The 26079-nt window shown below is 37.4% G+C and overlaps 2 protein-coding genes across 9 annotated transcripts in view; one reads left to right on the plus strand and one right to left on the minus strand.

Moving 5' to 3' along the window:
• Window positions 1-12727, minus strand: part of LOC121327841 (probable ubiquitin carboxyl-terminal hydrolase FAF-X) — a 70809-nt gene extending 58082 nt beyond the window's left edge. For 4 of the 7 annotated variants that reach the window (XM_041272094.1, XM_041272093.1, XM_041272092.1 and 1 more), the window contains exon 1: window positions 12410-12719. The gene's annotated coding sequence lies outside the window, so the exon portion shown is untranslated. Of the gene's footprint in view, window positions 1-12409 lie in introns of all 7 variants that reach the window. The other 3 variants (XM_041272097.1, XM_041272096.1, XM_041272095.1) reach the window with 1 other exon arrangement.
• Window positions 12728-21027: 8300 nt separating this feature from the next.
• LOC121327826 (mediator of RNA polymerase II transcription subunit 14-like) overlaps window positions 21028-26079 on the plus strand; it is a 36299-nt gene continuing 31247 nt past the window's right edge. The window contains exons 1-3 of one of the 2 annotated variants that reach the window (XM_041272051.1): window positions 21028-21515; window positions 24709-24735; window positions 25346-25451. In XM_041272051.1, the coding sequence (XP_041127985.1) occupies window positions 21334-21515; window positions 24709-24735; window positions 25346-25451 (315 nt within the window). In that variant the 5' untranslated portion in view covers window positions 21028-21333. The remainder of the gene's footprint in view (window positions 21516-24708; window positions 24736-25345; window positions 25452-26079) is intronic. The other variant, XM_041272052.1, reaches the window with a different exon arrangement.

Below are 26079 nucleotides of genomic sequence, written 5' to 3' on the forward strand. Positions count from 1 at the left end.
TGTAAAATAAACAGCACATGTGAAAATATAAATTGGACCTGACGCGCCTGACAAGCACTGAATAAATGGACTGCAAAGGGCTAAAACAAACGTAGATGAAGGCAACAAACAGCGCTTAGAATCCCATCTGTCATGCGAATGGCCTACTGTTAGTATATATATATAATAAATCTAGTAAACGTTCATAAAAACATACCAAAATGCACATCCCTGGTGTTTATTAGCCTTTGTGTTAAAATGTAGTATTTGATGGCTGGGACACAAAATCTGGGGCATGTTCATTTCAGGAACGCATGAACAGAAAAGCTAGCATGACCTCTAGTTATATATTTCTGTCAGCTCCCTCCCCTTTCTGTATCATAGCATGACTGTTTCAAACCCACATATTACAGTGTATACAGCTATTTATAGATGTCAGTATTTAAACTACCTTTATCAGTCTCTCACATGGATTAGAACTGAACTGACAAAATTACTTTTTTTGAAGACCAAGCAAAACACATTTTATCTTGAAGGAACTCTGGCCTATCTTTGGTACATTATAAATTCCACATTAAAATACAAACTTACAATGCAAATGACATACAAACATGTTTAAGTAAACAAATTTGTACGAACAGTGTGCTAACTATAAAGACCCTATGTTAAAGTATCTTGTCTATATCACAAGTATAGCCAGAGGTTAAAGCAATGCTTCAGTGAAAGTGTTCATTTTTACTGGACAACTCTGGTAATGGAACTTTAAGAATCATAGAATACAGCTGTGTACCAAATATTAAAATAACTCAAAATGTACTAGCTTAAAAAGTTCCACTACAATAAAAGCAGCCACATTAGGTCGCAGACAACACATTTAATATGAATTGTTAACCCTGCAAATATGAAGTCACTGCCTCAAATAGTTGCTCAAACAAGGCTTTGACACTGTGGAGACTGGTACTTCGCACACAAAAAAACACACACCCTAATCTCATCCATGATTGAAAGGGAGACCGAGAATCAGAAAATATATCAACATAGAAAGTATGCAGCCAAAATCTTCAAGCAATAGGTCTATCAGGGGTCTCCAACCCTGGTCCTGGAGAGCTACTGTGGCTGCTGATTTTTGTTTCAACCAATCTCTGTTACTTAATTGAAAATTAAATTTAAATGAACATTTGAAGTTGCCAGCTTTAATGGTTGATGAGATATTAGCAGTGGCAGATGCATACTGTTTGCCATATTGTTCAAAGAAATGTTTGCAGCTTGCAAAACCAAAAAAAAAAAAAAGTGTCCAGATTGCATAGCCAGACTGCCATTAATGCAGACTTGTCAAGGCACCAGGGATAGCATGTGTCTGGAGACTGAGTCCCTGGAACATCCATCAGCATAGAAGCTGCCACTGTGTGAAGAGCAAGCAAATCATTCAGCACAGTGTTGTACAAATCAGCACTTTCAGGGTAGAGTTACTGGGATATAACAACTGTGTAAAAAATAGCAGAAGCACAGTGGGCACACAGACACAAACCATGCCTTAAAACAGCATACAACATCAGCAAGGTACTGGATTTATTAACTAACTATCAAGTGTCTTGAACTAAATTGTTTAACTTGTTCAAGGATTGTATTCATGTTTTAACATTAGACTTGAAGCTATTCAAAATGGAATATTACTTTTACTGTTGTGGAGCTGGCTGCACTTACTGGAACCCCTCTTGGAGGGCTAGGTGTGTGCAAGCGCCACATCTGACTCCAAAATCATGTAGGAGACACAAGTGTGTCCCGATACAATCCTTACAAACAAAACCATTGTTTAAATGGTTTAGCGCCTCAATCAAGAGGCGAGAAAAATAAATGATTTAAAAAAAAAAAAAAAACACACACACAATGAAATCCCCTGTTGCATATACAATTGGTTTAGGCTATTGCACTGCACCATTACCACATAGGAAATAGTTTTTTAAAACTAGAGATGGGGGTTTGATAACAAGAACAAAGCATACCCAGTAGCAGAATTTAAGCATATCATCAAATCAAATGGTTTGTAAACACGATGCAAAATGTAAATGTGAAAAATAACACTGATATATACAGTTTGAGCCTGGGGCACTGAAATGTTGTATGTTCACTGGACACTAGGGCTGGGACGATGGATCGATACATCGAGTCGGTCCAAAAAACATTGATGCATCAAAACAAAATATGGGGAAACCACATGTCGTTTCATTAATCCATTTTATTAGGACAAAATTAAAAATTATATATAACTGTACTCTAGTTCCCTACCTTTGCTTTCCATTTCTTTCAAGATCCTGCCCCTCACACACATCTACGCACAAACATTCTAAAATCAACCTGGGAACAAAAGCATGAACACAACAAACCCAGTGAAATACCAGTATAGCTGCTTCAGGATTAAAGCTTTCTTGGTTAAATTACTAACCGTGCCATTCGACGTTTGGAAGTTTTTTTTAAAGAACAAAATGAAAAGGTACAATGTGGCATTTGTGAAACTTTGCTGAGTTTCTCCAGCAATACCACAAACCTGCGGCACCATTTAGTGAGGCTCCACCTAACAAAATACGACAATGTAAGTGCTAAAAAAATAAAAGGAACTACCTACAGTGGCATCGTATTTTGCAAAGATAAATGTGCCAAAAAAAGTGCCCGAGAAAGAAATAACAGACCTGATAGTGGATGTTGATACATCGTGGAGGGAGCTGCATTTAAAAATCTGATAGGGAATCTTGCTCCAGACTATGCAATGCCTTGGTTGAAACATTTGCAAAGCAATGCCTTTACTTACGTATGTAAACGATCATACTGAGGCACTTCTTAACGTGCAGGGCACAATATAAACCTATGCTTTCAGAACAGTTTGGAGGATGTTCAAGCCGTGCACACATCAACAGCAAAAAGACTGGTTGCACATTTTAAAAAAGCGAGCTGGCAACGAGTGCTTTAAATAGAAAACAAACAGAAAAGGCGCCACGGAAGTTAATTCAGGATGTGCAAACAAGATGAACACAGTATATTATGTTTTGAACGTCTGCTTGAGTTGAAGTGGCCAGTAATTGCAGTTTTGTCAATCCCTGATTTGACAAAAAGTCTCATGCCATTACTTTAGATCTAACTACTGAGCAGTGGAAGCTAATGGCCAAGGTACCTACCTTCTACTTCAACTATTTGAATTAGCTATGGTACTGTTACATGCAGAAAAAAACACTACAGCTAGTTCCACGTACCCAGTTGCAACAGGGATAAAATACAGCCTGAGTGGTTCCTGATGAAGCTTGTGAAGGGGACACAACACCTGCTTTGCTAAGTCCAAATGTACAAAGTTAGAGAGAAACTACTGTGCAACTTATCACAGCGGTTTCGTTTACATCAACTGAATGAGCACTGCTTTTTAAATCATTCCTTGATCCCTGATTTCGCAATTTGTATTTCCTATCAGAACAAGCCAAAGCCACTGTAGTTGAAGCAATGCTTTCCAGACTAGTTAGGCTGACGGACAGCAGTGTTGCTAACAACACGAACTGTGCCACTACAAGTGACTTGCCAGTCAGACAAGAAGTGATGACATATACCTCTAAAACGAAGATCCACTGCTGTGGTGGAAAAATAACTAGACACGCTTTCCAAAACTAGCAACCTTGGCAATGAACACGTTAAGTACCCCAGCAACATCAGTCCCAAGTGAGCGGATGTTCAGCAAGGCAGAGATGATAGTTAAACTTTGTGAAAAGGAACAACTTACGGAGGCAGAATAATTAATACGATTTCAAAAACAAACAAAACTCAAAATTCTAAAATAAAATTCAATGAATAACTGGTAAATTGTTTCTCAAACAAAAAACTACAAACATTAACCACATTCATTTCCTCAATTTAAACATGTATCAGTGTTGCAAAGGGCCACATAATGCAAAACACACCACTGCTGGCCTTTCCTATTTGGAATTCTCCCTCACATTACAGGAGGCAATTTGATTAAAAAAAATAAAAAGCAAACAAGTTTTTATTCTTGTTGACATTTCCTTCTTTAATCTTGAAAGACATCCACTTACTACCACCAAAACTGACCTTGTACACTCAATGTAACAAGCTGCCACGTACAGCTGTTCACAAGTCACAAAACGAAGTTTTGAAAGAAACAAAATGTTATAACAAACATGCATTTCATTTTAAAACAAGATTTGGTACTACAATAGGTTTAGGAAATGTCCATTTTCAGGCTATGCTTTTAGAAGGTCTTGTATTTCCAGAGTCATTTCACCTGGAGAGTGAAATTGGTGGTGTTCTAGTCATGCATATTCTTTAAAATCAGTGCAGACCTGAACAGACAAAATCCATTTTTTATGACCTTCTGTGTGACCTTAGCAGACAGGTCACATAGTTACCTGTGCTGATCTTAAGTTTTCTTTGAATTTAACAAAATAATAAAGTTGCATTTTCTAACTTGATATTTACTATACTGTGTTGATGGAATACAATTCTTGAAATTTCCTGTTACAATAATTCTGCGTTCAAAAACATCCACTTATACAGGAATGTTAATATTGTTAATATGTTAATATGGCAATAGTTTAACTGGGAAATAAAAGAACAAAACCCTATAAAAAGAGACTAACAGTTTATTTTTTAAACAGATTAAATGACAAGTGATGCAAATATCTTATCCATATTTAAGCATGTTTTATTTTTTCATAACATACAAACACAACATACAGAAAGTGCCATCCAAGAGTATTATGTGAAAAACAAATTGAGACAGAGAGGGAGGTGGGGGGGGGGACCACAGATCTACAGGTAAAAGGCCAAAAATGTTGCATCATAAAGTCAAATAAAACCTGCTGAATAGTGTTACGTTAGCATATTGAATTGCATACCGCTTTGTAGAATTCCATATATTTAACGAAAAATGTTGAAAGATTTTGAAATCCAACAGGAAATGCTGTCCTACTATTGCTGCTTTTGCGATATCAAAAGATTCTTTGATCACATTATGTTAAATAAAAGATCTAAATTGTGTTCATACAGGTTTTTTTTTTTTTTTGTCTCAATACTAAAATTCTTGGTAATGCAAAACTTTTGGCCATAGCTGTACACAAGCAGCAAATCCAGAGAGATCCAGAATGCCACTGGCTTCTTTGTTAATAACCAGTCAGCTACTTCCCCTACTCAATGACATGCTTTCAACCAGTAACATGCTTTGACCCAGGAAGTTCAAGTGCAAACCGATAACCCAAGGAAAAGGGTTACAAACTAACAGCTTTCTTTAGCCTAATGTAGTAAGAGATACCATGTTTTATAATGAGAAATATATATAATTATTTTGTTAGCTACAATGACTAACAAGGCAGCTTTACTTTAAGTGCCTCCTTATAAATCTACACAGCCAAATTGGCTCAGATGTTATTTAATACTGTTAAGATTACATCTATATTTCAAATTCTTCGTTTGGTTACACATTAAAAAAAAAGAAAAGTTTGATTTAAAACATATTATCATCTAAAGCACACAACTTATTTTTTTTACAATGTAGCAAATGACAACCAATGCTGCTTTATTCTGCCACCATTGTTGGATTAACTATAGGGCAGATCTCTATATTCTTCATCCTCAGCTATGACATGCCTGCAAAACAGCACTAAATATCATATGCTTTCCCTTGGGATTTTGTACAATTGTGGTGAAACTGCCCTAGATTTACTGAAATCTAGAATGGCTTGAATTGCTATGCATTAAGAATCTTAACTCTTTCAACCTAAAAAGGGTATATTTATTCATCATATACCTCACTGGGATATCGGCCACAGCTACAGTTTCAGGGAATCCACCAGGACTGCATCAATCATTTATTTTTAGGAGTCATCTCGGGATAACCAAGCATGCAAGTAGGTAAACATGTGGTTGACTCAATCCAGGGCGACTCCCCATTGCTGTACAATACTCCAACCGTGGCTCATCCTTGCAAGGAATAGATTGATTAAATCAACCGCCAAGTAACTTTACCGAAAGACTACCAAATGATATTGAAATAGTTTCAGAATCCAGTATTAAAAAAAAAAGACTTGTCTGAGGGACAACATGTGAGCCATGCAAGTTTCTGAAAACTCTAACAGCGGAAGTATAGCACATGTACACAAATATGAAAAAAACACATACCTCTAAACCTCAAACCAAAACTACATACTCGCATATGCATATCCCTTGAATTCACAAACCCTCAGCCACACACACACAGTAACAAACTTACTTAAATGAATGAAACAAACTGCAGAACACTAAGTATAGTGCACTATGGCTTCTGTTTCACAAATCCAGGAAAATTGGCCAGTGTGCCAAAAAGCTGAAAACTTATTTACAAACCGATAATGGCATAATTGAACTAATCCAGACTTCCCCGCCGCACGTCATATTTGTTGTACAGTTAGAAATCGGAGACTACATATCAATTACTCATACTTGTTTTTCTCCCAGTTTGTGAAGTGTGTTATTCAGGGTTCTCCCCAGAAATTCTGTACAGCCGGGAGCAGAACATTATAGCCGGGAAGCACTTAATAGAAAAATAAACTTGCCGTACCTTAAATGTATAATACGACAAAGAATCTGAATAATGTGTTGTCTTTCGTTGACTATATCTGGTTAAACTTTATGTTTTCACTTCCTTTTTAGCTTAATTATTGAGCTTATTGTTTCATTTAAATTGTTTTCTTTATGTTAAGTTTTCAAGGCACTGTTCTACATTTTTTTAATGCAACTGTTCATTTTAACACAACAGTACTCACACATGGTTGGTTACCATCATAACTGTCATGAAGCCAGAGTGTAATAATCCAGCACCTCTGCACTGGTATTTGTAGGTCAACTGATGTGTTCAGCCGATATCCCATCACGCCTTTCTTCTTAAAGGCACACAGCCTCTACATATGAACCCCCAACATCTCACAAGCACCTGGGTACATACTGTTACGATATCACAAAAAAAGGAATACGCTTTTTTTTTGTATATATATATATATTATGCACTATAACCTTACAGTGTAATAATAATACCACAAAAAATTGACAATGATAATATCCCAAAATAATCTTAGTTTTTAATAAAGTAGCTGCTGCAAATATAGTATTAGGCGGTGGATTGCAATCAGTCACCATTTTCTTTTCTTAATTTAGTAAAATCGCCAATTGTTTTATTATTTTCTCCCAATTTGGCATATCCAATTACTTTTAGGCTCACCTCACAGCTACCACCCCAGCGCTGACTTGGGAGCGACGAAGACGAACACACACTGTCCTTCGAAGCGTGTGCCGTCAGCCGACAGCTTACAGCTTACAGGCAAGCCCACAGACGCCCAGCCAGACTACAGGGGTTGCTGGTGCACGGTGAGCCGAGGACAACAGATACGTACAGAAGGATTGAAATTAACATTAACCACTGGCAAATGGATTACATGATTTGCACGGTTAAGTCGTATCTTTAAGTTTTTCCAGTCTCGCTATTATTGTTTTATGGATCTGCACAGTATTGGGATAATCTTACATCGATTTCAAAACAGACACAGTGTACCAATGAAGATCCAGATTGACCGAGAATAAAACCCACCCCGGTGTCAACCTTTCTGTTGCACCAATAAGAAAAGCTACTTGGAGGCAATTGCCAAACCCCTGCCTTTTTATAACAGCCGCCCTTCCTGTGGCACTGGAGCAGTCTCATACACGACGGGCTAATGAAATTACTAAAATTAATGCATTTGGTGACATTTGTCACGTGACCGGTTATACGTCTAGCATATTATTAACCGTTTTACCACTTCTTTAGAGTTTATACATTTAAATGTTTAAAATTATCATTCCTATTTTAATTCTCTTTTTTTTTACCACAATGAAACAAAGATGAAAAAATACTTTAACAATGTTGTAGAATATATGCTATTAAAATCGAACAAAATGGTCCCATGGCGTAACGGTAAATGCCAGTGCCTTCAGCACGGGCAGCTACGTCCTCACATGCTCAAATCGAATCTAGGCTGCTGGTTGCTCAGCAGCAATGCAATTGGCTGGATTACTGGTGGGAAGGTTTAATTTCCCGGTCAGGGATCTCGCCGCCTCTCTGTGCACAGATTTTTATATGTTTGTACTACAGTTTCACAGAAAAGTATATACCCATTTAGAAGGGATGTGGGAGGCCAAGTCGAGTGAGCGAGAATGAAAATTTAATTAGTGTCAGGTAGCCTCCGCTACGGTACCGACAATGTTAGTCCTCATGTGGAGTTACATAAACACAAAACATTCAAAACAAAACATTTTAAAAACTACAAAAAAAAGTTGGCCAAACAGTGGTCAAGTGCTACACTACTACAAAAGAGGTGCCACTCCAGGAACACAGTCTCCCTGACACTTCCTCTCTAAACTGGTTGTGGGATCAAAATCCCCCAAGCTATTTCCCTATTCTTTCCAATAATAGCGATCCTGGGATACACAGTGATCTTCGTTCTAATGATCCTGTTTGTACATGGTGATCATGATAACAACACGTTTTTTCCTTTATGGTTTGCTCACCCTGGTTAAAACACATAATTGATGATTCATAGCTGTTCTGTCTCGCACATATTTACCTCCAGGCTTGTAGAACAAAGGATGGCTCTCTAGCGTTTTTATAGCAAGTGGCCAGGGCTGATCGATAATCAATAAATCAATTAAAACCTGTCACATTCCACACCCTTCCCAGTGAGGGGATTCTAGCCCCAGCCCTGTAGTAGTTAACACGAACTTTATTTACAAAACTAAAAAGCCCTGTCACACCAAGTATGCCCTTTGCCTATTACACAGGACATGGTTTCCTCTCTCTCATTTACTTCCTATGCTCTGTGTATAACCTGACCCCATATAGTTTTCTATGGGCAGCATGGAATGTGAGAGCTTAAATGGTAGCTGGTAGACAGGAATCGAAAATGGTTTTCCAGATTAAGTGAAAATGTTATCAAAACATGAGGATACATTTAGTCATATCTGCTGTTTTGTTCATCGTGACTGAAATTGACTTGCAACAGAAAGATTACATTCCATAAAAACATCAGTATTCAGAGAGTGCTTACTATATAGTATTTTTTGGAATAGAGCAGTACATTACCTCAACACATGGGATGATTTCAACTGTTAAAAGGTGCTAATTTTTAATTATTTCTAAATAACTGAACATCTGTGGGGTTTATTACATAGAGTTACTAAAAAAGGATTTTTTTTTTGTTTATTACTGAAATTATATTTAAGTATTCTTTTTTTCTTGAACCAGGATCTGGATGGTATGGTTTTACTGTACTATATCATTCTGTTTTCATTCACAACAGTGCAATTTCTACCTAGAATTTAAATTTAAAAAAATTATAAGTATGGACTGGAGATTGAGGGGGGTTCAAAACTCTCTGTAGTAAGGGTAATTTCACAATAATTCTAGTGAACCAGAAATTCAATACAAGTAAAGTCTAAACTATCAATCTCTTACATACAGATAAACATATTTGATTTAGCTGGCCTCATTATCTTTATACTTGTGTGGTGCTTGACATTAAGCTGCATCTTCCCAAGATAATTTAAGAAAATGTATTTAGTTGTAACATTATGGTACCTAAACCATGTTTTATTTGTAATATTATTTCATTGCTCTATGTGTTGAACGCTACAGTCACTTAACTGTCCCCATAGACAATCATTTTTTAAAGCAAACAACTGTTCTAAAAGCACTGTAATGCTCAGCTCTGGCCCCTGTGGGCTATTATGCCCTTTTTACATGCCACACACGAGGCAAGCCCAGACAGCCTGGCACGGCTCAGGTACCTTCGGTTGCTTTTACACTGAAGCTGACCGAATGACGTCACGCATAATGAATGTGCCGAGTTGAAAAGAATAGTGAGGAGGTGTATGACAAAAAATGCAAGATTTTTTTTTTCCCCCCCTCATGCTTTGTTGTTCAAACATTTACATGTAGTATGAACTTTCTACCCTAAAATTAGTAATAGTGATAATAAAAAATAACCACTAAATCATGCCTGAATATGTAATTATTATAGCCCTATACAAAGACAGTCCTTAAGTTTTTGGTGTTATTTTTAATTACAGTACAACTCTGTAATACTTTAGCTTTACCGTTAATCTGTGAAAAGACAACTTCCACAAAAGTATACACTGAAAAACTTAAACATATAAAATAATGGCAAAAGCAATAAGGTTACAGATGCAACAGTCAAGAATCACCACTGTCATGACTAAAGTCAATAACCCCGCCCACGGCCTGCTTCGAACCAGAGCCAGATGCAGATATGTTATCGGGCCGGAGTTTCACGGTTCGGGTATATTGCCAGTATAAAAAGCACCTGACCCGTGAGGGTCCCAGACTCTCACGGGTCGGGTGTGCCAGTGTAAAAGGGGTATTAAAGTCCAGGTTTTTGTTGAAAAGGCCAAAAAAATCTATAGATAAACAAAAACAATCTACACTAATTCACATTTCACACAGCATTCAGTTTACATTACTGTAATTGCGTGTATAACCTGAAGAAGAAAACAACATGTTATTAAATGTTGATCTTGAATAACAAAGTGATCTGGTAATAAAGCTTGCAGTTCTTCAAGAGTAGACCACATTCACAATTAGTATTTCAAAAAAAAAAAAAAAAAGAGAAAATGTAAAGTACCAAATACACTATCCACCACCAAAAAGTAGCTTGCTCATGTCACTTGGCCATTTTCCATTCAAATGTTTTCAATAGTAGTAATGGCTGAAATAAAAAATAAAAAAACATTGAAAATGTACACATTACCAGTCTTTTAAGTTCCTGTAACAATCAAATAGGTCTGTAACCACGAAAACCACCATTTAAGGAAGTCAACAAAAAGAACTTGTCCCAACTCTGTCACTTACACAAATGTCCTAATGTCTTATTTGTCCCCCTTAAATTGTCATTTAAATGTGTTGCAAGATAAAAGAAATAGCGATGGACCTCATGTTTATCTTTTTACTAATGTTTTGCATACAAAACCTTGCCTCAAAGTATTAGAGTTCAGAGGAAATGCCTAATTTCCATAGTACCAACTAAAGAAGCAACACAATGAGATATTAAGAAAGGATAACTTTGTTCAGCACAATGAGGCTTACTATATATGTAGCTACATTCAAAAAAAAGTTAGGAAAGGGGAGTTGATTATAAAAAATACAGGTTGTTCCAGTCTGTTACATAAAAGCAGATTGATTCACTGTGTTTCTTTACTTGGTGTAAATTAATCTAGTCGTTTCCCTTATTTGTAATTGCAAAAGATTATTATAAGAAGCCACAAAATACAAAGACATAAAACGATTCAGCATGCAACTTTTTTCTTTCACATTCAAACCTAAAGTATTCATTGGACAGGATATAGAAAATAAAAGATGTGCTAAATACAAAACTGATTTATTAATGTTTCAAGAACATTATTATTATCTATACATTTATCCCTGAAGCATCACAATATTACATAGTAATTCAATGTGAAAAAGACAATAATAATGCCGTTTCAGTTTATTTTATTTATTTAAAAGAAACGTAACGAATTACATATTCTGAATCGATACTGGATGAGAATCTAAACGTATTTTCAACAAAGCACTCGGAGTCATTCAGGTTTGTATATCATATATAAATTCAGCAATTAAAAAAGTACGTATACAGCCCTCTTGATATGACATTTGTATGATATGCAAACAGTGTTAACTTGCACATAATAAAGATGACACAAAAATGTCTATGTTATCTATTACAGAACCAGTTCAGCAATTTAGCAAGAAAAAAAAATGTAAACGGTAAACAAACACCAACAGACCATTACGAATTGCGGTATATAACTTGCATTAACTCCATGAACTTTTAAAATTGCAACTTTCAATTGTATTTACAAGACAAATGACAGTAAAATAACTCAAGGCCTAATTTCCAGGCGTAGTCCTCCGGGCCTACTAGTTTTCCACCATCAATCCGCCTCAGTAATGGCGTTCCGCTCCAAAAGAAACACATTAATTTGTCGGTCGCAGCGAACAGCAAACCAGTTTGGGGCTAAACTCCTCCACGGAAGTCTGTCTAGTCATACCCGGAGATGACACTTCAATATCAAGCTCCATTTCGGTGGAAAACGGGTTGGAAACCGGGCGCTCCATCATCATCACCCATTCACTCCCAGGCAGGGACAGACGGTCAGCCATTTTCCTTCTCTTTACAGTAAAAATACAGCAACAACCGGCTTCACATACCGTGAGGGTATTCTTCACACAACCGTCAGTCCATAACAAATGCCCTGTTGACACCCTGTCTGCATGTTTAGAAAAAAATGAGAGTCTAACTATACACGCATAAATCTTTTTTTTAAATGAAAATGGCAAAAATAAAATGCAACTTACCATTAATTAGATTAGACTCTTCTCTTTCTTCCCCACTACTCCAGATTTTTAATTTTTATTTTAGTAAAGTCATGGTTACTTTTCACCAGTCTTGTGTGCAGGTTTTTCGCCTGAATCCTTTTTTTGTAAAAAGGGATCTCAATATCTTGGCTTTTTGTCTGCTGTTGGGTGTTTTACCTGCGTCACCAGTAGCAGCAGCCCCCCCCCAGCTCTCTCTAGCTCTGATCTCTTGTCAGTTTTCAGTCCCAGCCAGTCACTCAGTATTGCTTCGGTTCAATATGGCGCCAGCGCAGACTCCGAACAAACGCTGCCGCTGCTGCAACAACACAGTGCGTTCCGAAACTCAACGGCTAAAAAGGCTTTCGACCATGGGAAATGAATAACAATATAGTAAGTTAGCGTTGGGTTGTACACGATGCTCACAAAATCTCTTGTTCCAGTCCCCTAATATGCGATGCACTTATTTTATTATTATTATTATTTATTTTTTATTCAGGGTTTGTACGGTCCAGATCGGCGCTGGTGTGTCTGGCTCAGCTCAGCTCCGCCTCTTTCAAGACGTGCCGCGACTCCTCCTTCACAATGTTTATGAGACTGACACCATTCTGGCTCAAACACAGAGTTAACATTGTATGATGAACCATAGACTCACTGGAACCAACATGGCGAATAATGGTATTCAGTTTCATAATAGTCAGTATAAGATGCTCCTCTTCCCCCCGGCTTTAGACAGTGAGCGTCTCACTAGCTAGCTCTCCTGGCAAACTTGTTGATCTGCTGTCATTGTGGCAGTGTAGAGGAATATCCACTGACTAGAAAATGTGAGGGCAATCAGATAACTCTGGGGCATTTGTTATTTTCTCGCGCCTTTCACTTCCACAGCTCGGCAACTCTACAAAATCAAGCCATCCTATCCCTAACCCAACCCCAGCCCCAAACCTAATACCTAACCCTAACCTAACCATTAAGAATCGGATCCCCTCAGGACACTTTCTAGGGGATATTCCTGTATCCTGTCTCACTGTGGCCGAAAACGACATGAGAAGCGGCAGCAATCTCACAAGACCCGGATGATGAACTCCTCCGCAGTGCCCGATCTTTTTTTTTTTTTTTTTTTTTTTTTTTTTTTTTAAATAGACCAATGTGTCCAAGTGACTGTTTTAATTGTGTAATACAAACTGATCTACTACAGTGTAGAAGTTTAATATGAATTATTGTTTCATCTCAAAATTGAAACATGATGTGTGATGTCTTGTTTTTTAAGTTCTACAGGCTAATTTGTAATCACTGGCTTGGATGTATGGTCAGTTATTGTAAAATAAACTAAAGTTTAGGTATTTGTTTGTCACCATCTGAGATTTTGATTAAGTTGGGGTTGCTGAGTGGGTCCCTAGAGGAAACAAAGCTCACCTAATTGCAGGTCTCTGGCACCAACAATTTTCAAGCTATGACGTCTTTGGCAAGCATTGCAATTTGTTAATAACTTTTAATTTAGCTACAGGGTTACGGCTGGGTTAATTGTAATGATTTTTAACCAAATTACCCCTAGAAGTACAGTACAGTCCCATCACTGCTCTGCAATTACCCTGTGACCCTTGACTTTGATTGGTAAAATAGTCCCACTAAAGGTTAGATTTAATTTCATCTGTGTTCTGCCATCAGCAAGGAAGGTGCTCACCGAGTTTATCTTGAGATTTCCAGAAATAGAGATATTCCATTTTTTATTACAAACTGTGATACTTAACTGATGTCATTGACCACTGCACAAGATGACCAGAATATTCTTGCACTTACTTTGGAGGTCCGTTACTGAGAAAACACAGCACAGAATTAAATGATTCATCCACATCGACCCCCTTATGGCTTAATACAGTATCAACATAAGCAAGTATGGAATATACAAGGCGAAGAGTCTAATCTCTGCTTTAATGTTTACAAAGCTTTTCGCTTGTCTCAAATGTACATGGACAGTTCCCTGAAAATGTATCAATATTAGACTTACTAAGTGCAAGACTTCAATACTATTTCTGTTCATGTCTTCCAAAGGCATCTTATTAACTTCCTTATGCAGCTGATTAACCATCTCACCGATGGAGTAGCTTCTCAGTACAAGAACAGGTAACACTTGTTCCAACTATGGAATCTTTGCTGAGTGGCTTTCCTCACCATGTGACGTGATAAATGGTGATGGTGTTGGATGAACTACAGTTAAGTGACTCACAGAAAGAACAAGTCTTCAGAGGCCCTGTGATTGCCAAATAATGTCACTATGGAACTTTTTTTGAATGGGCCAAGGACAATCTAACAAGCAGTTCCTTTGTGTGGGTTGCTCTTCAAGAGGTGGAAAAAGAATACCATATTACCATTTCCTGGATATAAAATAGCTCACTCCATCCCTGGCACGCAGAAGCTTCATGCATATATCTGCATCTCTAAACTCAGTCACACTGAAGTCATACTGAATGAGAGAGTCAGAAAGAAGACTACTCAGAAGTATTTATAATGACTGAGTATGACAGGCAATGGTGGGTTAATTATGTTCTTAATCCAGTAACTGAAACACAGGGGACTGAAGGTCAGCCTCATGCACCTGCATGGTACAGTCCCATCTTCTTCCTACCCTTGAGCTCCTGATGAGTTGATATTTCCCCACACCCATGTAATGTCATTTCATTGGATAGCACTCCAACAGGGCAAATCTACTAGCTGACAAAGGTGGAGACAGAGCATGCATTCTTACAGCTCGACAGAAGGACTGGTCATGGGTAAATGACCTAGAACTGAACTGAACTAGCAAATAGATAGCATGTTCGGTCTATTAAAATATGTCCAAATTGAAGCTGGCCTTACTTTCTTGCACCCTATTTCACAATATAGCTCTCTTGATTCAGAAGTGAAGGTTGCACAATTTTAGTTTTTGTAGAAGTCAAAATGCAAACAACAAGTGGAGGTGTTTAAACATGTAACCTGTTGTCCTGAAGGGTTGTGTTGTTTGGTGATGATGATGATGATGATGATTATTATTATTATTATTATTATTATTATTATTATTATTATTATTATTATTATTATTATTATTATTATTATTTCTGTTGTTGTTATTTATGGCTGTTTAACTTCCTGTTCATCGGTATGACTCTTTCAGCCAAAAAGTTAGGATAGCTCTGCCCTATGCTTTTAGGCCTGAGGTCCATTATAGTAGTATTTAGGTTTATTACTGTTGTACCATTTTCCATGGCACAGAACAGAAGTCAATGAATTCAGAGAATCGCAGAAGGCAATTACCTTGGTACAATCCTATGACTTCAAAAAATCACAAGCATGTCTGGACTATTTAGAATAACACTGGAATTAGAATAACATGCATTTATTTAATTGGTTTAAAGCCAGTTTTTACATTCTTTCACAGAAAAGAAATGGTTGGTTATCATTAGGCTATGTGCTGACTGGCCACAGGCAACATGTTTCTGTAATTACTTTTACCAAGGTGGAAGCCAGGACTATTCTGGGAAAGAGGAAGCGTTCACAAGGAAATAAATATATTTCTTCAAAGATGTTTCCTTGTGTATGCTGGGCTTAGAAAACATCTAGCAGCAAGTGCATACGACTCTGGCAGTGCTGACATCTGTACATGCATTAATACTTGTTGATGGGTCCCAGTTTCAGAGACCACAGTAATCTCAGCACTACAACTTTGTGCTTGAAAACTCAATATATCCCAAACTAAACTATAAAACAAACTCACTTGAACCTTCACTTTCTACTGGATCAACAGTCTTGAATTCATATATTACAACATCAGTTCACCATGTGTTTTTAGCCCTACAAACTGGAGAAAATACCATTTTGTGAACAGGGATATGGAATGAAATTGCAGTGGTAACTGCTTATGTGCAGATTTTTCCAAAGTCTGTTGTGGCAGTGCATCAATGAAATCATTGCAGTTGATAGAGTACATCGTTTCTCTCTTACAGAGAGACTGTATTTCTTAACTGTCATAAAAATACAGTATAGCTGGCACTTCTATTTTATTGAAGGCACGACTTCAACAAAAATCTTGACTGATTTGACTGATTTCATTTTGTTAACATTTTGACCTTGTGACTGGTTCTTGATGGAGGAATAGCTGTACTTGAATCCATTGAAATATATGAGGATTTTTAAAAATATAAATCATACATATTATTTATTTATTAATTTACGTGTCAATACCACCCATACCACACCTTCAAGTGTGTTATTTTGCTCATAAAATGACTCCTTATGAACACTGTGAGTTTCCTGTAAAACCATTGATTGTACTCTGTAACCATATGGGAGTTAAACATCTGCAGTCAATCAGGATTAAAATGACATTGATCATTAGGCTTACAGGACGATTTCATAAAAAAAAGAAAAAAAGAAAGATTGCGATATTGGTATACAAGCGTCTCGCATACACACAGACACTGCAACACGCAGGCCTAGCAGGATATTAGCATTCTCATGGAGGGACAGCTCTGTCTGTGTGATCCAGGGGAGCACATAAAACAGCTGCAGACGCGCATCTACACCTGCTGACTCATGGTACTGTCTGCTGTGTGACATTTGTACATGCACATTGTACATCCCCATCCTCATACAGATATAATAAAAGAGGAAGAAGCTGGCAATGAGTGTATCTGGCTTCAGGGGATTGCACATGTTATTTACTGAAACAAACTAGAAACTAAAAGAGAGTGGATTTGAATGGCATGTGAAAAGAGTTCAGGGTCTATCACTTTTAGTTTGGTCTGTAAAAGAAACTGCAGTTAAAGTATGTATATTAGTTCATAACATTTATTGTGACATCCCCTACTGCTGATCAGTTAATAAATTCCTCCTATATTTGTAGATATATATTCAAGTACTGTATAAGTAAATAAAAGTAAAAAAATATCTTCTTCCTACCAAATTATAGTCTATTTTTATATCACAGTAAGCTGAAATGTCCACACCTTATCAAGCTGCAACTGATACTCTAAAATTGCTACACAGTATATCAGTGTACTCATAAAGTTATTGATATCCTGTTACGCTTTATTAATGCATTTCCTCAGTACAGTGCTCCCTCTTTATAAGGTGGCCCTTTGTACTGCAGAACAGGTTATAAGGCCATTACACTAATACAAATAACACAGTCTCTTAACTATGGCTCCCAACTACAGCGTTATAAAGGGGGAGCACTGTATTTGCCACTGACTTTCACATGATCTTTAAAAATAAAAATAAATCTTACAGTTTCGTTATTGCAATATTGTTTTGTTATGTCAGTTAGTCAGAATCTTTCTGATTCATTTTCATTCTCTGGTTGTAGGAGTATTTTTTTTTCTACTGCAAATATTAAGTTCCACCCAATTACAAAAGCATGAGAGTACGATCCGATTTTATTTGCAACATAATAGTTCGGTGCACATGCCATACAGGAAGTCTGTGGGTGTCCTTCACTAGCTTCTTTGTATCTATATTTGTTCACATTGCAACAATTACACTTGCTGTTTACAATCAATTCTCCTTGACGTGGGTTAATGAGCACACATAATCTATTCTGAAGTACCTTAATTCAATCACAGACAGAGTTGGGATTGAACACAGGAAATGACATATTACAAGGTACATATACTGGAGTTCATTGTCCAGTCTGATATTATTTTTGTAATGTTTCTAAATCTTATGTGCACAGAATCGGTTTGATAAGAGATCAACCTAATAAAATTGTGATATTAGAGATATGAATATTTTTGCATGTTAGTGAGTCTACATCTGTACAGAAATCAAACTATCAGTGTTGGTACAGTGGAGGATCTTGTACATCTGTCAATTTCACAACCTTTGATTTTACATATATCCAGAGAAACCAGTATACAACCGTGGCAGAGCAAAGCTCTGCCCTTTTTAAATTGGCAGGGATGGGGTTAATTTCCCCTACCTGCCTGGGTTTATTATGTTCAGGTGGCTGGGGTTGATTAGTTGATTAGGTTAATTAACAATCAATCAGCACCCAGCCACCTGACATAAAAGGAGGCCTCTGCTTCTCATTTGGGAGGAGGGAGGAGGTTGGTGGTTGTTGAATTTTGATAAATCCAGTGAAGGCATTGCCCAGCCTGGAAATTGTTATTTTTGTTAGTTTTGCTTTTTTGTCTCTTTTTGTGTTTAAATCACTTTGTTTTGGCCCTTGTGCCCCTTTTATTTGTGTATTTATAATAAAATTATTATTATTATATATACACAAAAATAAAAGGGCACAAGGGCCAAAACAATTTAAACACAAAAAGAAAGACAAAAAAACAAAACTAACAATTTCCAGGCTGGGCAATGCCTTCACTGGATTTATCAAAATTCAAAAACCATCAACCTACTTCCTCAGCTCCCTCCTCCCAAATGAGGACGCAAAGGCCTCCTTTTATGTCAGGTGGCTCGGCGCTGATTGATCGTTAATTAACCTAATCAACTAATCAACCCCAGCCACAGGAACATAATAAACCCAGGCAGGTAGGGGAAATTAACCCCATCCCTGCCAATTTAAAAAGGGCAGAGCTTTGCTCTGCCACAACAACTGTGATGCTCACAATAGGTTTGCACATTCTTGAACACAAGTTATATAAGAGTCTGGCAGTTTAAGGAGATGGCTGTCTATAAGACTTTACCCTAGTAAAAGCATGGCAAAGTGTAATAAAGCATAGTGAAAGGATGGTAAAGCATATTAAAAAACAAGGCAAACCATAGCAAACTATGCATAGTATGGCCATGAGAAAAGCACGGAAGAACTGCAAAATTACTGTGCAAATGTACCATGGTAAACTTGTGTAAGGGTGTCTTTGACACGTTTTTTCATGATACAAAATGAAACTTTAATTTTAAATTTTCAAACTTCAAAATGAAACTTCCATTTTGTATTTACAGCTGATTGAGTTGCAGGGATGTCAAACATAGAGGATAACTGTGCAGAGATCACACATTTATTCAACTGAGGGACTATGCATGAAGCCGTACAAGTTCTCCTTGAAGAAATTAAGAAATCATTATAAAAATCAGAGGCATAAATCATAATTCCTGGTCATGCTGTTTGCATCCCAGAGCTGAGTGGATAGCAGACACATCACATTCTTTCAGACCTGCTAGTACAGAATTCCGTCTCAAGTGCAAACAACATATCCAGGACTGAGTCAACTGCAAAAAAAGAACATTTGGTGAAATGCATGAAAAAACCATATTTTCTACAAAGTCATATCACAACTGCATAAATACACTGGCCCTTTCCACATTAAACATTGTTTTAAAAAGAAATACATGTAAAGGGGTAATAATTGTTCCCTTGCCTGGATCCACTTCAGTCTATGTATACAGAGTAAGAGTGGATCCAGGCAAGGGAACAAGGCTGTTGAAGAAGGGCACAACACCTCTGTGAAGACTAGGAATTGCAAGATCAATACAATTTGAAGGTGCAGATTGAGGCCTACTTTTTATTTTTGTATTTCTGTGTGTCTAGTGTGGCTGTTCATTGGAAGTCATTGATTAGGAAGGCATTATATGTAATCCTTAGTGCGTGTCCCTACACATACTATATGAAACAAAACAGAAAGCAAGCCATCTCAACTGTAACCAGAAAGCGAAATTGTGAATGCAAAACATCATGGTCAACTGTTACCACGACAGTTCTTTTGTGTGTGCGTGGTTACCTGTGGAAAACCCCAATCATTATCCTGACGTGATTTTATAAGTCAAAGTAAAACTAATTATTCATCTGGCTTTGTGTACATGTCAGGTCCATGTTCAGAGAATTGACATGTTTTCCCTTTAGAGGACAGTACTGTGTATGTGTTATTTAAATACTGTTTTTTCCAAAATCTGTTTTTTATTAATAAAATAGTCTGACCTTCGTGAACCTGTTGTTTTATATGTTTTATTACAAAACAAAAAGTATTTATAAAAAAAACAAAAAACAAAAAAGATTTCTTAAATAACTCAGAACGAGTTAAAATTCAAAATGTAATTTAATGAAAAAAGGTATTGAAAGTGGCGTTACACAGAACAAGGGTCAAGAATACGTTCTGAATCTGCGAGCTAGTTATAGACTGGGTGGCGGGCAATTCCTGTTTTTCAATTTAAATTCCATTTCCTTTTTAAAATCAATTCCCAATTCCAATTCCTATTCTCTTTTAATCAATTCCAATACATCATTGATTAAAATTGCAATTATCAGTATTCTTACAATGCGTTTCTCACAGTTGCAACAAATTACTTTCAAGTCAAAGTAATTGGCTTCAAATGAAAACAGCTGAACAATCACAACAATCATTATGTTTCTAAAATATAGATTCCAGAAATTTGAATTATTATTATTATTTTTTGCAATGAAATATCTTACTGGGTTTACAACGCAATATTTCACACATGTGATGTTGTATTTCTGTAAACTGTACTTTAAAATAGTTGCACACTTTTGGTAGAAAGTCCAGAGGGAAGGTGAGTTTAATCGAAGTTTCACATATCCGGCCAAAAATGTGCCCAATGCGCATAACAATACGGCGACACATACAGGACAGACTCATCTCTACTTCGTTGGTTGAGACAACAACGTGTTCCCTCCACTTCTGTGTCCGGGTCAGTAGTGATTCTGTAATCACTTCCTGCATAGAGCAATGATGGCGCTGGTGAAGGTCTGAGCTGTCGCTTCTTTACAGCAGACATCACTGTGGTTTCACCTGCACTTCCATGGAGAAGAGACATCCCGATCCAGGAAAGACGAACAGAAATATTTAGGGGATTTTATTTTATTTTTTTAAAGTATACAAGGGACCCCTCGCCTCCTCACGGATTTGGGATTCAATAGACTCGAGGTGCTGTTTTCGCTCCCCTCTGCATCGCTTAATAGAGTTAGCTGCCCGGAGCTTTCTTCTTTTAAAATGGCCCCGGTGCAGATCGAGAATAACCAACTGGTCCCGGCTGGGGGTCCCACCTCAGCGCCCCCACCTCCTCCCCCTGGGGCGACGGCAGGGGCTCCTGCGACTCACGGGGTCCGACTCAGCCTGCTCATCGAATTCTTACTGCAGAGGACCTACCATGACATCACACTGTTGGCTGAACTGTAAGTACGCTAGTTTAGTCACTGTGAGCTGCTGCTAGTGCCAGCTAATGAGTGACAGGACACACACTGTACAGACAACAGTAAATCCAAGAGCTTTAAGAAAAGTGTTTTGTTTATTTTCGGCAATATTTGTGTTTTATAAACTCTTTATATTTGCAGATCTTTTACATATCTCTTAATGTCTTCTCCAAAACTAAACTTCCCTTGTCGTATTACTTCATTAAGCTACGTTATAGCTAGAAAAATGGCCTTCAACACCGAACTTGGTATATACAGTGATATCTGATAATCATTTTAAAAGTATTGCAGGGGTCTTGAACTGTATGCACACTGCCATAAGGATACATGTAACTCAGGTAAACTCCTTTTACCATAAACTGTTTTAGTTCTTTTTTAAATTAAACAACCTGCTGTTGAACTTTTATTTTAAGGTGGACCCTGTGAATGGATGCATATTCATGACTTATTGTTATAGTATTGTTAGTGAGGTAACTTAGAAACACCCTAGTACACCATACATGCCCTGTTCTCATCAAGGGTGCTAAATATACACTGATTCTACTTGTAACCAAATCATCAGTTATTTATGTGTGATTGGACTGTGTGACCTACAGCACAGGAAGTGGGAAGGCACCAGGTAGCAGCATTGTGTGATCTGTAACATTGCACTTAAAAATCTATTTAAAGTTAAATGAGTAGGCTAACGTTTAGGTATTGAGAAATCAAAAAGAAAAACAAAAAATGCTGTGAAAACAATAGTTTCAGATGGAGTGCTAAACAGTAGCTTCAAGCTTTTTTTTTTTTTTTTTTTTAAATCCTGTTTTTCTCCCAGTTTGAAATGCCCAATTGTATTTAGGCTCAGCTCACCGCTACCACCCCTGCGCTGACTCGGGAGCGGCGAAGACGAACACATGCTGTCCTCCGAAGCGTCTGCTTCTATTCACTCTGTAGGTCTGCTATGCTGCTAGCCCAGCGCTACAGTGTCAGAGGACAACGCAGCTATGTGCAGCTTACAGACAAGCCCGCAGGAACTGGCCAATATACAGGGGTCGCTGTTGTGCAGTGAGCCCAGGACACCCTGGGACCTAACACACCCCCCACGGGTGGCGCTGTGTCTGTTTTTGTGTCATAAAATTATTCATTGGGTTCATTTGTATGTTACTAAACAGAATAGAAATGGTATGCAGTTACAGGAAATAATTAATTTGAATTCACACATTTTTTTTATTTTGTTACATTATCCTTATTTTGCAAACCCTGCAGAGTCTTATAGTTTGGAAATTACAATGCAGTGTAGATTTCTCTAGCTTATTTGGTAGAAACTAAGTCAAGATCAATCTGAGCTCTAGCACAAAGCTTTGTTAAACATACATGTATTTAAAATTGTTGTAGCTAACAAAATATTCAATTCATTTTCCACACCATGCATGCACACCCATTCACAGGTGTCAATGTGCAGTTTTGACAGAAACCAATGTTTTAACAAACATGTATTTTTATTAAAAAAAAAAAAAAAAGGCTTTGCTTTTCAAAAGTTTTGCACTCTGTCATTTTACCTGGAGAATGAAATTGTCTCCACCCTTTCAGGGCCGCCTTTCCTGTCATTAACCAACCAGCTGCTTACCTTATTGACTTGCATGCTTTGCAGCCAGTAAGATGCTTTGACCCTGAAGACACTGCTGAGGTGAATGACCTAGGAAGTGAAGCAAAAACAGTTTTCTTGGAAGGCAAAACAGGCAAACAGAACTTTCTTTGGCATCGTGTAGGAAATGATGTCACCTTTTAAAATGAAAACACAGGTGCTGTTGAATGTATTTCTTTCTAAACTGAGCATTTAAGACTTATGCAGTAAATAGAATTATTTGGTCAAGTTCGTTGCTCTGTTTACCAAGTAGACCTGCTCCTGTTGTAGAGGGATGCAATGGCATCATCATAAAATTCAGGAAACAAAATAGAAAATAAATAAGGATCACATAATATTTGCGGTCTACTGCATCAGTCAGCCTGTTGGAGAACAGCCATTTCCTCTTCCTGGAGGAATGTTCCAAAATTCGCTTTGCTTAATCAGGTCTGGAGCTGCTCTGATTACTCAGGTCACGTCAGAACTGAAGCTGCACTTTGAAAGTTTGCTGTTTTTCTGAGCTGCACAACCATTGTACCTCAGTGTCGTCAGGTGCTGGCTGAGCAGGTGTGTTTTTTGCAGCTTTCTGATAGCTGTATGCTACTGAGAAATGTGCTGCAACATGAAAGTGGTGAGTTTCGTTGCTTCGATCTGACAGCCCCGGGCTGCTCTGACCTGGTATTTGTTGTGAGGCATGGCTGGCAATGCAGCATGTTAATTATGTCCTGTTATTTCAGCTTCTCTTTCCATTGTCAGGAGGACTGAGAGTGAATTAATGAATGAATTGGGCAAGATCAGTTATTTGTGGGCTTGTGGAGGTAGACTGTAATAACTGCAGTGGTGTCCCTATTTGTGAAGTTGTGTTCCATTAACAGTTTTTTTTTTTTTTAAATTAAATTTAATAACTTTTATTATTTTCCAACATTGACCTAGAATTTTGTAGATCCCAGTTACTTAATGCTGTCTTTCTAGTGTCAAAATCACTTTTGTTTGCTGTTGTTCCTAGCCTTTTACCTGGGAGAATTGGGGCAGAAAGTGAAAATAAATCAAGTTGATTTAGATTGAGAAAATGTATCTCTAAGAGCTGAAACTTTAGATTTTACCGTTCTGCGTACATTTTTCCATATAATTCAGTGACCCTCACTGCACCACTTCATTATATTGTCATTTACTTTAGTTGTGATAGGGATGGAAATCCTCTTATTGCATAGCAGTTTCACCCAGTCCAGGTTTTAATACAAGCTTGTTTAGCCACAGTGTGTATGTTCTGTAACAAGCTCAGATGTGTCTTTTTAAACTCATAGTAAAATCAGGAATGGATCAAACTGCTATGCAATGGGGGGGTGTTCTTATTTCCATTCCTGTTTTGGGGGTTTGTCCTGAGCTGCTCAATTTAACAAAAAACTATATAAACCTGTTACCTAAGGTTTATTTAATGTAGTTTCCTTTTTAGTTCCTAAATGCAGACAATTCAGTCGACCTTCATAAGAGTATGTTGCAAAAAAAAAAACACTTGGGTTTCCTGACAAACACACATTTCAGATTTTAAAGCATTTTTTCTTGTTTTTTCAGCCTTCCCAGGAAGACTGATATGGAAAGGTAAGTTCTTTAACTTTTGTTTCTTACAGTAGTCTAGCATTTTTAATTCAGCTTTAGGTACGTTTGAATTTAGACCTATAGCAGTTCAAAAGGGAGTTACTGCAAGTTCTCCAGTATTAAGTCCATTCATATTTGTTATGTATATTATTTGAAACTGAGAATGGTTCCGTGCCGTAAAATAGAAAGAAGTAGCAATTGCAGTTTCAGATAAGATTGGTTTGTAATTATGGAAGGTTGGATTTCTTTAGGTCTACTTTTCATTTGCATTTTTTGTTCTTGAAAGTTATTTGAAGAGCACTGGAGTAATTTGCTTTCAGTTGCACTGGTTTTAAGTAAAGCCACAAGAAACCTCTTTCTTAATATTTTACTAACTTGTAATACAAAGCTTGAAACACTTACTATACTATAATTGTCGGCTCAAAAGCTGGTGTATTTAATGTACATATTCAGCTCCTATTAAAAGGTAACACCAGAGTGTTGCACTTCTTGTTCTTGGAACAGCTTGGCCCATTCTGCCAACACTGTTATATGTACTGTTATATATATTCTAAGATGGGCAATGCAGGTTATTGCTGCCAGTGACTTCCCTTTTTTCTTTTCATTTTGACAGAAAAATCGAGATTGTGCAGTTTGCCAGCCGGACCCGTCAGCTCTTTGTTCGCCTGTTGGCGCTGGTTAAGTGGGCAAGCAATGCTGGGAAGGTGGAGAAGTGTGCGGTACGTCTGCTTGTTTAAGCAGCGCAGTCGCCTCCTTGAGCGAGTTTTTAGCCCCTTCATTTTTATTGCAGTTGGGTATTTTAGGAATTTAATACTGCAGATGTCTTCCATGTCAATGTGATTGGCTTAAGTGATGGGCAGTGTTTTGAGAGGTGCTGCTGTAACGGATTCTCGCCCCATTTGGTGAGATCTTTTCATGGTTGTGAAGACGCTCACTTGCATGGTTGGGGTCCACAGATTCGGTTTGTTAAATCGGGGTTGGTTAGAAAAGATTGCACACCTACTGTATCAGATTATATTACTACAATTAGGAAATGCAACACCATGTAAGGAAAACAGATAATCCACAGTTGCCTTTTTATTTAATATAGAAAAATTCAGTTGAAGGGTAACATTTCTAAGTATCACCTCTGATACAAAGTATAATTAAGACGTTTTTAAATACTTATCTCCATAGAGATGTTGCTTTTCCTCCTTGGTACACAAAGAGCTCTCTGCATATATTTAAACATTGGCAGTATTTAGATCTGCCACTGTTTAGATCAATTGAATTGTGTTTATAAATACACCAAGTTTGCTGCTTGGTCTCTGACCTGCCAAGCGCAGTGTCCCTTTAAAAGGCAACATT

This window comes from Polyodon spathula, chromosome 15 (assembly GCF_017654505.1).
Source record: "Polyodon spathula isolate WHYD16114869_AA chromosome 15, ASM1765450v1, whole genome shotgun sequence".
NCBI lineage: Eukaryota > Metazoa > Chordata > Actinopteri > Acipenseriformes > Polyodontidae > Polyodon > Polyodon spathula.